The 14,134-nt window shown below is 27.1% G+C and overlaps 2 protein-coding genes across 2 annotated transcripts; one reads left to right on the plus strand and one right to left on the minus strand.

The window, feature by feature from the left end:
* Nucleotides 1–3,126: 3,126 nt before the first annotated feature.
* On the plus strand, nt 3,127–5,067 carry Phum_PHUM202080 (uncharacterized protein; the record flags this gene model as incomplete). The annotated part of the gene is made up of 3 exons (XM_002425408.1): nt 3,127–3,881; nt 3,924–4,207; nt 4,265–5,067. The coding sequence occupies 3 exons, from the start codon at nt 3,127–3,129 to the stop codon at nt 5,065–5,067; spliced, it is 1,842 nt and encodes a 613-aa protein (XP_002425453.1).
* Nucleotides 5,068–6,558: 1,491 nt separating this feature from the next.
* Nucleotides 6,559–14,001, minus strand: Phum_PHUM202090 (bicaudal-C, putative; the record flags this gene model as incomplete). Its single annotated transcript, XM_002425409.1, has 15 exons — nt 6,559–6,647; nt 6,748–6,867; nt 6,947–7,148; nt 7,231–7,484; nt 7,651–7,836; nt 7,916–8,320; nt 8,405–8,684; nt 8,767–8,985; nt 9,068–9,307; nt 9,394–9,606; nt 9,741–9,823; nt 10,773–10,842; nt 12,159–12,202; nt 12,929–13,169; nt 13,966–14,001. The coding sequence occupies 15 exons, from the start codon at nt 13,999–14,001 to the stop codon at nt 6,559–6,561; spliced, it is 2,682 nt and encodes an 893-aa protein (XP_002425454.1).
* Between the last annotated feature and the right edge of the window lie 133 nt (nt 14,002–14,134).

The raw sequence follows: 14,134 nt of genomic DNA on the forward strand, positions 1-14,134 counted from the left end.
TTTTTTTTTTTTTTAAACAAATAAAAATAAATTTTAACCATTTCCGGTTTTGAAAAATAATTAATTCGTACGGTAACAATAAATTTATTTTAAAGTTGTCGTTATTTAAATTGTTGTTGTTGTTGTTTTATTTTAAATATTTTTTTTTTATTATTATTTATTCATAATAATAATAATAATAATTAACTAGTTTTTAACGGTCACCAACGTTTTAATTTAAATTTTTAAAAAAAAAAAAAACGCGGTAATAATTTACGGCCAGTGATTATTTTTTTTTTTTTTAAATAATTATAATACGCGACTTTTAAAATAATTTAATAATAATAATAATTATTATTATTATTAAAATGATCTTACACGGTTTTCTAGATTTTAAAACTTTTTTTTTTAAATTTATAAATAATTGTTTGTTCTCGTTTTTGTTGTTTTTCCTTCTTTTTGAAAATTTTTAAATTTTAGTCACGAATTTTTTTTTTCGTTCGAATATTTTTGGCGCCGCGTATTTTAGGTTTTAAATTGACGAATTGTTGTTGTTGTTGTCGTTGTTGTTGTTGACAAAACAAACAAACATGAAAATTTTAAATTTTTTTTAACTGTTATTTGTAATAACGGATAAAAGTATTCGGTTGTTGTCAAAAGTTTAACATTTTCTCTTCTGCTACAAACAATTATTAGATGATTAATTAAAATAATAATAATAATAATAATAATAGTAAACTATACAAAAAAAAAAAAAAAAATTTAAACTTTCTGAGACAAACGCGATTGTCGAACAAATTTTTTTTTTACATTTTTAGAAACATGTTTAACTTCTCTTAACGGCATTTTGTATTTTATATGACCTTTTCCGAAATAAAATATTTAACCCAAAAAAAAAAACAATTTCACGAGTCATTCAACCTTTCCCTCTCGTTATAAACAAATAATCGAATCGAATCGATCGATTTATCGAAAATAAATAAAACAAAAAAAAAATTCGTAAAATTTAAATTAACAGTTTGGTAAAGGAATTTGGGTCGATTAAACGTCTCATAAACGTGGGTCATCGGTTTTATACGTGATCGATCGATCGATCGATCGTTCGATAGATCGATAGATATATGAAAAATATCAATATTAATCCGAGAGAAAAAGATTTAAATAATAATAATCGATTTAGAAAAAAAAAAATTTTTACTTACGATAAATAATAAATAATCCATATTTACGCATAAAAATATCGCGAATTTATTAATTAATAAATAAATAAATAAATAAAATAAATAAATAAAAGGTTTTTCGAGGTATATCAGGTACTTAAAACGATGTTACTACGGTCAAGGTGAATGCCACACTGAAGTTAGTAGACTTTAAATAAAATTTTTTTTTTTTTTTTTTTTCCTCCATTTAAAAAACTATCGTTCGTCTCTCTTCCCTTCCCTTCCCTTCTCTCTCTCTCTCCCCCCCTCCTTCATTCATGTTTGTTTGTTTGTTTGTTTTGTATCGTTAACCTACCTGAAAGTTTTTACTTTCAGAACAAAACGATTTTATTATAAACGGTTATTGAACAAAATAATAATAATAATAATAATAATTTAAATTTTTTCTAAGGTCAAATTTTTTTATATTATATTATACTAAGTGAACAAATAATTAAATAGATTGTTTGTTCGTTTGTTTGTTTGTCGTTAATTAGTATAATTGTTTTATTTGTTATGAGATTAATTATTAATATTTGTTTTTGAAACATCTCATGTTATTTTTATATTATGTATTTATGTACATAAATCGTTTTTTTTTTTTTTTTTTTTTTAATGTCTTGCACGCAGTTTGATTTGTTTAATGTATTGAAAAAGTTTATTATTTACAGTAAGTTAACCGTTGAAATAATTTCCATTAAATTTATTAAACTTTTTTTTTTTAATGTAAAAATTAAATTTCTGGTTTAAATAAAATTTATTATTATTATTATTATTATTTGTTGTGTGAATTTTATAATACAAGCAATACTGGTCAGAATAATTTTTTCAATAAGAAAATTTAACATGCAGGTGTTCAGGTGTAGGATCAGGTTGAATTAACTGATTTTTTTTTTTTTTTTACGTCAAAAATCTTTCAATGACTACCTTTGAAAAAAATAATAATAATAAAAACACGTTTTTTAAACTGTACGACAATTTATTTCGTACAGGTTTTAAGGTTTAAAAATTATTTGTGTCAAAATTATTAGTTTACATACATACATAAAAATGAATGAATGAATGAATGAATGAAACCTAATTTTCAACGACATAAATAAATAAAATTATTATTTGGTTTATTAATAAATGTTTAAACGATGGAAAGAATTATTTATTATTATTTAGAATTATTTATTTATTTATTTATTATTTAACATAAAATTATTTTTTTTAATTTAAATAAAAATTTTTACTTATCGATTTTAATAATGTTATATATATATAAAATATTTTAGCGGGAACGAATTTAGTAAAATTTTTTTTTTTTAAGGTTTCAGTTGGCTAAACTGTTTTATTAAATTGTTTTGTAAATATCGTTTGTAAAATTTAATTAATAATTTCTTTATTTATTATTATTATTATTTACACGTAAAAGTTGAATTATTTTTTACGTGGGAAAATTGTTTTTTTTTTTTTAAATTTATTTATTTATTAATTTCATATTTATTATTAATAATTTTTATTTATTTATTAAATTGAAAAATTTTATTTATATTAATTTCTTTTTTATTTATATATATAAATATTTTGTATTTATGAATTATGTAATCAAATACATAAAAGAACATGCTTTAATATTATTACATAACTCAAATTTTTAAATAGTTAATTAAGTTTTTATTAAAATAAGATTTCGGTAAACGAATGAAATTCATCATAAGATAATAATAATAGTTTTATAAATAATAATAATAATAATAAAAACGAGTAAATTTATTTTCATTAATATTTTTTTTTAATAATTATATTTTATAACAAGTAAGTACCTGTTATAAATGTAAAATCGAATCAGAGAGAAAGACAACAATGTTATTTATCGATGATTATATTGATTTTTTTTTTTTTTTTTTTTTTATTTTCAGAATAATAATAATAATAATAATAATTTATAATAAAAACAATTACAATGCAGTGTTTATTGATATTTGATCAGTTAAATGATATTTTATTTTGTAAATGTAATAAAAAATTCATAAAGCATGCAGTTAAAGTAGCCAAAAATCAGGGATTGTTACAGGATAACGATTTGGAAAATTCAAAACAGTCAAAATTAACATCGAATGTTGTCATACAGTTATTTTCACCAATAATAGCATCACAGAGATTGATGACTTGTCAATTTGGAAATTCATATTCTTCGATACAGTGCGAAGATAATGTTAATTTGGTGTTCAACGAATACATGGGTTATTTATTTGTACACATAGGAACACATTCTGTGGAACTTTTACACAGGAGTTTAGGAATTTGCATAACATTTGTCAAACATTTATGTGGACCAAACATTCCGATTCTCAAAACAAACGAATCGAAAACAAATTTGCTCTCTAAACTTCTAGACACATGGTTTCATCTGAGAGAAAAAGATCAATCTGTTTTAGTAGAGGCAGTCGAACAACTCCTTGTTAACAATGAATTAAGTGTAACAACTTTAAAAACTCTACAGGATGCTGTGAATAAATTACAACAGCAAACATCTTTTTCTAAAATTCACGGGCTTTTGCTAGTTAATAATAAATTTGTTTCATTGTATTCTAGTCGTAGTGCAGAAGATCTCATTCCATCGGATATAATTTTTTTAGGAATATTAGTCGAGAGTTATGGTTTATCAAATAAATCATGCAAGCAAGAAAAATTCATAAATGAACTCTCTTACAATTTGTTTAATTTAAATATGAATGAAAGTAATACCAACAGCAACAGCCACGCGAACGAAAATCAAACAAATGGAAAACAACAGCATTTAAATAATGATGACGTCAATAATGTACACAGTCACGTAATATTAATGTCGGAAAATCGTCCTTATGCCGTACACGTGTGTCGTTTAGATGAAAACGTTTATTTTTTATTACTTTTTGAAATCGGAAGTAATTCAATATCGATGGGTTTAAACGATGCATTTTCCGCATTGAACGCTTTGCAAAATTTACAATTACAAAAAGACATGGAAGGTGTGAGACACGCGTTCGATTTTTTAGATTCCGGTATGAAAAAAATATTCGACGGCATGAAAAAATATAAAAATGGTAAATCCAACGAAGTGCTACAGAAAAACATTCAAACCATTTGGAGTTTCATAAAGAAAAAATACACGGAATTTATTAAATATCCCGATTCGGAATGCGTTATACAAATCGAATCGAGCACTTCGAGATTTCTCGATTGTCTCAAACAATTATTGGAAATAACGTGTTTGGACGAATCCGTTTTACATAATAACAGAGCCGTGATTGAGGGAATTTGCGAAACGGCCAAAACGAAACTCAAAGATTTTAGCGAATTTTTAAAAGTCAAAGCGCTTAGAAATTTCACTCTCACGTCGAGAGCTTCCCTAACGATAAATAAATACCTGGAAGAATTTCCCGGACTCGTACATTTCATTTACATAGATCGTCATTTGCACAGGTTGACGGCTCCCACGTTGAATTTCACATACGAGGAAACGGCCGTTTTGACGAAGAAACAACTTTGGTCAATGGTAGATTATTCGAGATCGCAATTACGAGACGGTCATTTTTCAATCATGTGGAAAGACACGACTTTCAATTACGCGTATTTTCTATGGTTCGAAAAACCCTCGGGATCTCCTCTCAAACCCAAAATATATCCGACATCTTTGATAAAAAATTTCTCCCCCCCAGGAATATTGATAGAAGATTTTTACAAGAGATTAATCGAAGCTTGCTTTCCGAAAATGTCTTCGCGTGACGTGAGGTGTTACGAATTATTTTGCATACATTTGGGTTTGGCAACGTCCTCGTGCGTTTTAGAACATTCTAGAAGATTAGCGGCAACCATATGGGAAGTCACGGGTCTTCCCGTTAATCCGGTTGATTTTCTTTAAACCTTTCATCGGATGAAGAATTAAAATGTCGGTCACAAGTACAAAACATGGTTAAATTTTTTTTTAGTTTTAATTACGCTTAATACTGATTATATTATGATTAATGAAAGAGAAAATAATAATAATAATATTAATGATAAAATTAAATTAAATTTTACTCTTAAAAAAAAAATTATTAATTCATTCATTTCTTACTCATTCATTCATTCATTCATTTTTTTTTGAGTTTTCGGACATTTATTATTTGAAAAAAAAGGTTATAGAATAATAATAATAATAATTTACGACTTAAATTTGTTATTTATTTATAAATTTAAAAAAAAAAAAAAAAAAACACAACAAATATAAATTGAGGCAAAAAATCAAAATTTTTTTTTTTTTTTTCCCTTAAAAATATATATATATATATGTATATAAATAAGAAAATGATATCGCGCAATATTATTATTATTATTATTATTATTGTAATAAGTTAATAATGTATCTCATCGGGTAAACAATAATAATAATAATAATAATTTATTTAAATCACTATTCGGAATATAATAACGCATTCGAATATTTAAAAAAAAAAAAAACAGTAAAGATTTAAATTATTTATTAAAAAAAAAAAAAAAAACGCGCCCGTTTTTTTTTTTTTTTTTTAATAAATAATTTAAATCTTTACTGTTTTTTTTTTTAATTTTTTTTAAATATTTGAAGGGGTTATTATATTTTAGTAAACTAAACTAAAAAAAAAAACTACAATACAAAATTATTATTATTATTTTATTCGCGTAAATAAGTATAATCGGAAATAAAAAAAATGTCTCGTAAATTTTTTAGCGCATTGTTATTATCATTATTATTTAAATTTAAATTTATTTCGCGCGTCCCAATGAAAGAAAAAAACCGATGATTAAATTAAATTCGAATTCGTCTTTCGATTATTTAAAAAAAAAAAATTTCAATTTAATTTTAATTTTTTTTTCTTTTTGTTCACCATCGAGGATCATCCAACGGACCATGCACAATATATATATATATATAGAATTAAATAAATTTTTACAAAAAAAAAAAAAAATTACACGTGCGTGCGTGCGTGCGAACGCACGTCACGACATATGTAAAGCCATGCAATAAATAAAAAAAATATACAAACCTATCGCGCCAACTTAAAAAAAAAAAAAAAAATAACCTAAACCGAAACGTAAAATATCGATCGATCGACATTTTTTTTTTTTTTTTTAAATACAATAACTAATTATTATTATTATTATTAACATTAATAATTAATTAATTAAATATTTTAATATTATTATTTTTGGTATTCGTACGTAAATTATTTATTATATATATATATATTGAGTTCAGTCTTTTTTTTTTTTCATTTTGTTCAGTCAGTCTTAACGTGTATGCATATACACATATATAAACGTATACGTGTATGTATATGTGTGGGTATGCGTGTGAGTGTGTGCGTATATATATATATCGATTTAATTATCATTATCATTGTTCAGGTTTCGGCCAACCGTGAGATCTTTTCCTTTCAGCTCCTGGTGCTGCACTTATTAAAGAAGATTGACGCTTTTTTAATTCTGAAAAAAAAGAAAATTTTGAAAAAGTTAAAACGACCGGAAGTGATTCCACATTTTTATCTTCCGTTTCCGGAATTGGAAGAGAATTTTTTTAACTTACCCGTTATGGCAAGCATCATTTTATGTCTGGCACCGTAAGCTAATACTCCGATTTCTTTTAAATTGACGTCGTTAAACGTTAGAAATGATGACATGTCGATTTCTTGAGATTTGAAAAGTTCTGTAATAATTTGTTTTTTTTTTTAGACGTGGAATTAGATAAAGAAGAAGAAGATGTTATAAAAAAAAAAAATGTTTACGTATGTATTTTTCCAATCCCAGGGATGCCAACAACGTCGGTAAATCCGTGTCACAATTTTGTATGCGTTTTAACATACCGCTGGGTACGGATTCTATGGCGTTACTGTTGCTCATAAACGAACTCGTTTGATCCCTTTCCGTTAAGTTGGAAAATGGCGGAAGATCGGATGAATTTTTCCACGGATCACCATCGAATAAATCCTAAAATCGGAATAATTTCACATGAGGTTTCGAAAAAATGAAAAATGGTGGAAAAAATGTTTCAGAGGTGGACAAGACTCACGTTATGAGAATTCATAAATTCTTTCTGATCGCTGAACAAAGATGAAGGACTCGTTAAACTGAAACCGTAGCCGGACCACGCTGATGTTGGAACACGAACTTCGTTGCTGTTGGGCATGTTTTGTATGGCTTTGACAGCGAGAAATTTTTTTTGTTCGTAATCAATAGGGGTGAGGGTTTGTATCGGAGTAGAATCGAAACCTAAATTTCTTTGATCTGACCAATCCGGTGTTACTTTCATCATGTTACTTAAATCTAAAAAAAAAAACCCAATTTTTTTTTTTTAGTTATTATTACGTCATTTCCTTTTAAAAGTAAAAAAAAAAACATGGAAAAAAATTTTTAAAAAAAAAAGTTTCATTTTCCCGGAAAATTTGTTTTGCGTCACCCTTTTTTTTTTTAACTTTTCATCAAGTATTACCCTCTTTGACATTTTTCAGCAGTAAATTTTCTGCCGAATCAATCGTTCTCTGCCTTTTCATTTCCTTTGTTTTACCTAATGAAAGTTGATGATCCATTCCTTGCATGGTTGGCGATTGATTTCTTGGACTTACTCCTGGTGTCGATAAAGAACTAGTGTTGCTACTAAACGATGATATGGCGGATACTGCAATAGAGAAAATGACGCTCGATATTTTCGCGTCGACAAAAAAAAAAAATGAAAAAAAATTTTCCATTCGACTCACATCCGTTGGTATCCGAAATAGGTGAAGTACTCATGCTTCCGAATTGATTGAGTGTTAATTGTGATCCGTACCCGCTCGAACCTACGGATATATCGCGACCGGTAACTGTCGATGTCGGTCTAGGCCGAGACATAATCATGGGTTGTTGCTGTTGATGAGTTTGTTGTTGTTGTTGATGTTGTTGTTGCTGCTGCTGTTGTTGTTGTTGTTGCTGTTGAGGTAACATCATTTGTCCCCAAGCTATCGACATGAGTCCCGGAGGTAACTGAGAGCCCCATATGGGATTGTACAAAGATGGCATTAATAATGGAGAGTGGTCCGACAGAGACAATTGCGGGAAACTGGATCCGTTATCAAGCGTCAAAATACTCGGCAAAGCTCTGGTTGAATTAATGTCGTTAATCTCTGAAAGGTTACGATAAAAATACATTAGAATTTTTTGGGGAGCAGACACGCGCGCGCACGCACGCACGCACCGGAAATACTCACCGTTCACGTCAAATATTTTCGGGGGATTTGGAATTTTATATGATTCTGGTATGGAAGCTTCGATTTTTTCTTCTAAATTAAGCAAGATGCGTCTTGCTTCATAAATATTAGAAGTATTTCTCTCAACTCCTTTTATGATAACAGAGAGGTTGTTTTGTTTAGGACAATGACGGGTCGATATTGAAACGTCCAGCGCTTCACTTATTTGGTTAATCCTCTCTGAGTCTATGGCCATATTTTCTTCACTCAAACTAAAAGTCAAATTTATTGGTAGGGAGCCCTAAAAAAAAAAAAAAAATAAAAAATAAATCCAATGAGAGAGTAAGAGACAGAGAGCAAAAAAAAAAAAAAAATGGCCGTACCATTAATTGCTGCCTTGCTAAATAAACATTATTAATTTGTCCAGTGATCGTCACGTTGCTTCTTTTCAGTACCGGTATGTTTGGATCTTGCGCATCTGGAAACATAATTTTCGTTTGCGTGTTTTCCATTATCGCTTTCAAGTACTGACTTTGGGGTCCTAAAACCATCGGATGATGATGAGGAGAAATTTCCATTGTCATTTGGACAGGAACTTGACTCTGAAAAATTTTCATTCCATTATTATTATTATCATTATTATTAATTTTTTTTTTTAAAAACCTTAGGTAAACAATAACGTACAGCCACTTTTCCGCACATGTGATTAATCAAAAGTAAAGTTGCTTGTTTAACAGAGTCAACTTCCCACTCGCAACCTTTTACTACAACCAGTGTAGCATGAAGTCTTGAACGGGTTCGACACGACACGTGTACATTATATTTTTCGGATATTTGTTGTATGTACGGAGAATTCATATCTGGAAACGTTTGAATCGAGCCTAATACTGGAAGTTCAAAACAAAATATTAAAGGTACGAGTTCCTGAAACAAAACAAAACAAAACATAACGTTATATAAACTCATTATTATTATTATTATTATTATTATTTTGCAGAAATTTTTTTTACCCTGACTCGATTTCTAGCCTTTTCAACGCCTTCGATGCATCCCGTTATGGAAACTTGATTGCTTTTCGTTTCTGTTCCGGATCTGTTGCTGTCCGGAAAATGTATGTGACAACCGGTTTGTTTTCGTACGTTTGTTATCGTTTGTCCTCCTTCTCCGATTATATGCGAATGATGAGTGTAACTCACGTTGAGTTTCATGGTAACTTGTTTGTTCTTATTTTTTTTAATATAAATAACGCCCCCCCCGGAAAAAAAAAAAAAAAAAAAAAAAAAATTAATCGATCGACAAAGACAAACACAAACACAAACAAACAACACTCGTTGTATTTTTTGTTTCTTTTACTCACCCTTATGCCCAAAGCTGATAGTATCGTATCTTTGGCCGTTTGTATATCTTGAAGGCTTCTGCCAGCCACTCGAACGTGTGGATCTATAATAACAAACAAAATAAATTTTTTTTTTTTTCTTTTCTTTCCACAACCCAAACAAAACCAATAAAATCTTGTTTAATAATAATAATAATAATAAATCACCACGCACAATAATAATAATAATAATAATAATAATAATTAAAAATACTCACCGCCGGATTTTTCAGTCAACCATTTACACCAATTTAATATTTCAATGTCACAATCTTGTAAAAAAAAATTTTTTTTTTTTTTTTCATAAATCACGTTGTTATTACAGCAAAATTTATCGTAATTCATTTTTAATTATTATTATTATTACTATTATTATTATCACCGTAACATTTTTTTTTTTTTGAAAATGTGAAAGCTTCTACACCGTCGTAGTCGTCGTCGCGTTCCCCATAATGACCGTTACAAAACCGTTTTAAAAAAAAAAAAAAAAAATTGAATTTTCGAAATTTTCCAATTTTTTTTTTTTTGCATTCGTTTATTATAAAATGTTAATTAACAAATGGTAAATTCGCATCGGTCGTAATTCAACTAAGAGTAAAAATTTTATTTTTTCAGACTTTCGGGCGCCGCCAAAAGGTAAAAATTTTTTTGATACGTCTGCCCGTAATAAGTCCACGCAATTACACGTTAAAATCCTTTTAACACTCATACGTATCATTATTATTATTATTATTATTATCATCATCATCATTATTAATATTTAAAAAATTTTTTTTTTTTTTAATCGAGCTTTGATTGGCGGAAGCGTAAGAATTTTTTTTTTTTTTTTTAAACGGTCGATTTATCGAATTTAATCATCGAAAAATAATTAAATTTTTGTTTTTTTTTTTTTTAACTGGAAAACTTTAAATAATAATAATGATGATGATTTCAATGGGGAATCTTTTTTCGGGGGGGGGGAGAGGAAGGGGCTTTGGTAGACGTTTGGTAAAAATTAAAAAAATAAATTTGTACCTTTTTTCGATTTGGCTCCGATTTTTAATCTCGTCGGCCACGCGATGTGTGTACCAGAACCTTCCATGATCTGAAAATAAAATAAAAAAATTTTCCGATTAAAAAAAAAATCCGCCATATTGAAAAATTTAATAATGATAATAATAATATTATTTCATTATTTTATACTCACTAAATCTTCCAAAACGTCCAACATGTCTATCGATCGTATTAATTTTTTTTTTTTTTTTTTATGCTTCCACAAGAATCCCGCTTGTGATTTTTTTTTTTTTGAAAATTTAACGGTTTTTTTGTTTTTAAACCGACATTTTAAAATTTATTTAAAAAAGAAAATTAAACGGAAAAACGACGGAAAATGAAAAAAAAAAAACTGGAAAAACGACGAAAAACCCCAAAAAAAAGAAGAAGAACAAGAAATTTTTATCGATAATGAAAACTATTGTTGTTTTTGTTGTTCGGTCAGTTAGGCTTACAATTATTATTATTATTATTATTATTATCATGTCGATAATGATGATGATGATGATGAGTGTAGTACGATTACAAATGGTTAACATAAAATAAAATTTGTAAATGGTTTATATTAGAACTTGTGCTCTCGTCCGTTAAAAATAATTCATTATCGTTCACTTTTTTTTTTTTTTAAATGTTTTCAAACGATGACGTAATTATTTTGACGTCATTAAAGAATTCTTTTGGGGGGAGTGAGAGGAGGGGGCGGATGAGAATGAGGAAAAAAAAAAGGTGATGGTGAAATCGAGGATCGAAAAGTTATCTCTTGGAGTAAAAGAATTTTTTTTTTGTTTTTTTTTTTTTTTTTGAGGGGACGAGGGGGTGGGAGTTGGCGGAAAACTTTCCGTTCGGGGAGTACTAGTGGTAGTGGTAGTTGGGGGAAGGGGGTGACTGGAAAATTATAAATAAATTTTTCGTTTTGCTTCGACTATCTTGTTTTTTTTTTTTTTTAAAAAAAAGAAAATTTTAAAATGATAACTTTTGTATACTTTAAGAGTATATAATCAATCGCTTAGTGGTTTTCATGGACTTTGGATGATAATAATAATGATGATGATGATGATGATGATGATGATGAAATTTTTTATTTTTTGAACCCTCACAATCTAATATTAAATCGGATCAACAAATTTTTCTTTGTCATTTAAAAAAAAAATTTTGGGATATCAAATCGTGACGTCACGTAAAATTTTTTCTTTTTTTTTTTTTTAATTAAAAAACGAAAGAAAAACGAAAACGAAATTTTTTTTTTTTTTTCGAAACTTTTTCGGAATAATAATAATAATTCTCATTTCCAAACGAAATTTCGAGGAGGGAGGAAGGGAGGGGGGAGGGTAAGGGTGAAAAGAAAAAAAAAAATTAATCATTTCTTACCCTTTGAAAAAAAGCTTGAGTGGCATCCAGTGCATCATTATCACCTGTAATCAATTAATTTAATCATCATTATTATTATTATTACTATTATTAATATAATAAATACAAAAATTTTAACGTCAGCAAAAATAATAAAAATAGGAAAATCGAAACGTAAAGAATAAAACAAAAAAAAAAAAAATTCAAAGAAATGTAAATAAAAAAAAAAAAAAAATATTACAGTTAGGAATTTTTGTCATTCGGTCATGATTTTTGTCATTAAAAAAAAAAATTCACACGGACAAATAATTTTTATTTATTTATTTATTTACGATTATTATTATTATTATTATTATTATTATTATTATCATTATTAAATTTGGAAAAATTCAATTGGGTTTAAACCCAAAAAAAAAAAAAAAAATTGACCCGGATTAGAATCGTCATGTTGGAAAAAAAAAAAAAACCAAAACTCGACATTTTTTTTTTTTTTTTGGTATAAATCGTAAAAAAAAATATTAATAACAAATAATAATAATAAAATAATAATAATAATGATGATTAATAAAAATAATAATAATAATAAAAGTTAAGATTTTTTTTTTATTTATGTTAATAAGCAGGTACTTGCTTGAGTATTGCAAGCTGGATAAATGCCCCGTCATGATAATTCCGCGATTAAATAAATAAATAAATAAATAAATAAAAAGTTTCGTATGCCGTCCGATTATTTACTTAATAAATAAATAAATAAATAATTGATAACGATAATAACATCGATAAAGACTCACTCATTATCATGTCTTCTAATTTTTTTCTATCTATCCGGAACCTGTCCGTGAATATTTCATCGTCTTCTGTGAGACCCAAAATAGATAAGAGTTCATCTCTATTATCGCTATAACCGCTCCTTCCAGAAGTGCTTCCAGTTCGGCCCGTACCAGATTCTGATATTTCTGATAAGTTATCAGTACTTGCATATGTCGGTCTCATGATGATGATGATGATGATGGTAGTTTGAGCAAACGTCAGCTGAGTGTATAATAATGATCAAGCCTATGTGTTAAGGCTTGTTTCATTTTTCTAGATTGCCGTGCAGAAGTGAACTGATCTGTGCCTGACTTTTTTATACCTCACGCGTCAACGTGCAGTTTTCCCCTTAATAACAAAACCTTTTATATCCTCTTTTTATTTTTATACCTTAAACGAATGGAAAAATAAACATTTTGACAATTTGTAACTTATCGTGTTCTAATATGTTTTCCCTTTTATTTTAACGTTCGACCGGGATTTTAAATTTATATATATTTGTTTTTTTTTTTTTTAAATGGTGAAAAAAAAACAATCTATTATTTATTTAAATAAATAAATAAATAAATAATTAAATAATTAAAATAAAACAAAAAAGGAGGATGATTAATTGAGCTGTCAATTGAAATTTTAACTTTTTGATTAAAGAAAATAATATTTGTGATGATTAACATTGATTTTAAATAATAATAATAATAATTATAAATGTTTTTATTGCATAACAAGTAAAATTAAGTCAAATTTTGCATATTTGATTTATTTGTTTAAAAAAATAATAATAATAATAAACGGTAGGAATTTGGCTGGTTTTAACTTGCGGAATGGTAAAATGGGGGAAAAAAGAACGAAAAAAAATTTATTTAATTTCTTTTTTTGTTTATCGTAAGAAGAAAACCCGTAACGTATAAACGTCATCGATTTTTCAAATTGAAAACAAAAAGGGGGGGAAAAAAGTAATTAATCGATTTTTAATTAATTTTATTTCCGTTAAATTTTTTAAAAGTCGTTCGAGAATTACTTTTGTGCACTCTATGGTTACATAACATTCAACCATATTTATTTAATTTTGAATTCTATGGTCTTTTGACATAGCTTTATTTATATATATATATTAAAAATAGTTTTTTTTTTTTTTTACATATATATTAGTAGATTTAATGATTATATTTATTGTTAAGTTAATCAAA

Source organism: Pediculus humanus, genomic scaffold (assembly GCF_000006295.1).
Source record: "Pediculus humanus corporis 1103172107551 genomic scaffold, whole genome shotgun sequence".
NCBI lineage: Eukaryota > Metazoa > Arthropoda > Insecta > Psocodea > Pediculidae > Pediculus > Pediculus humanus.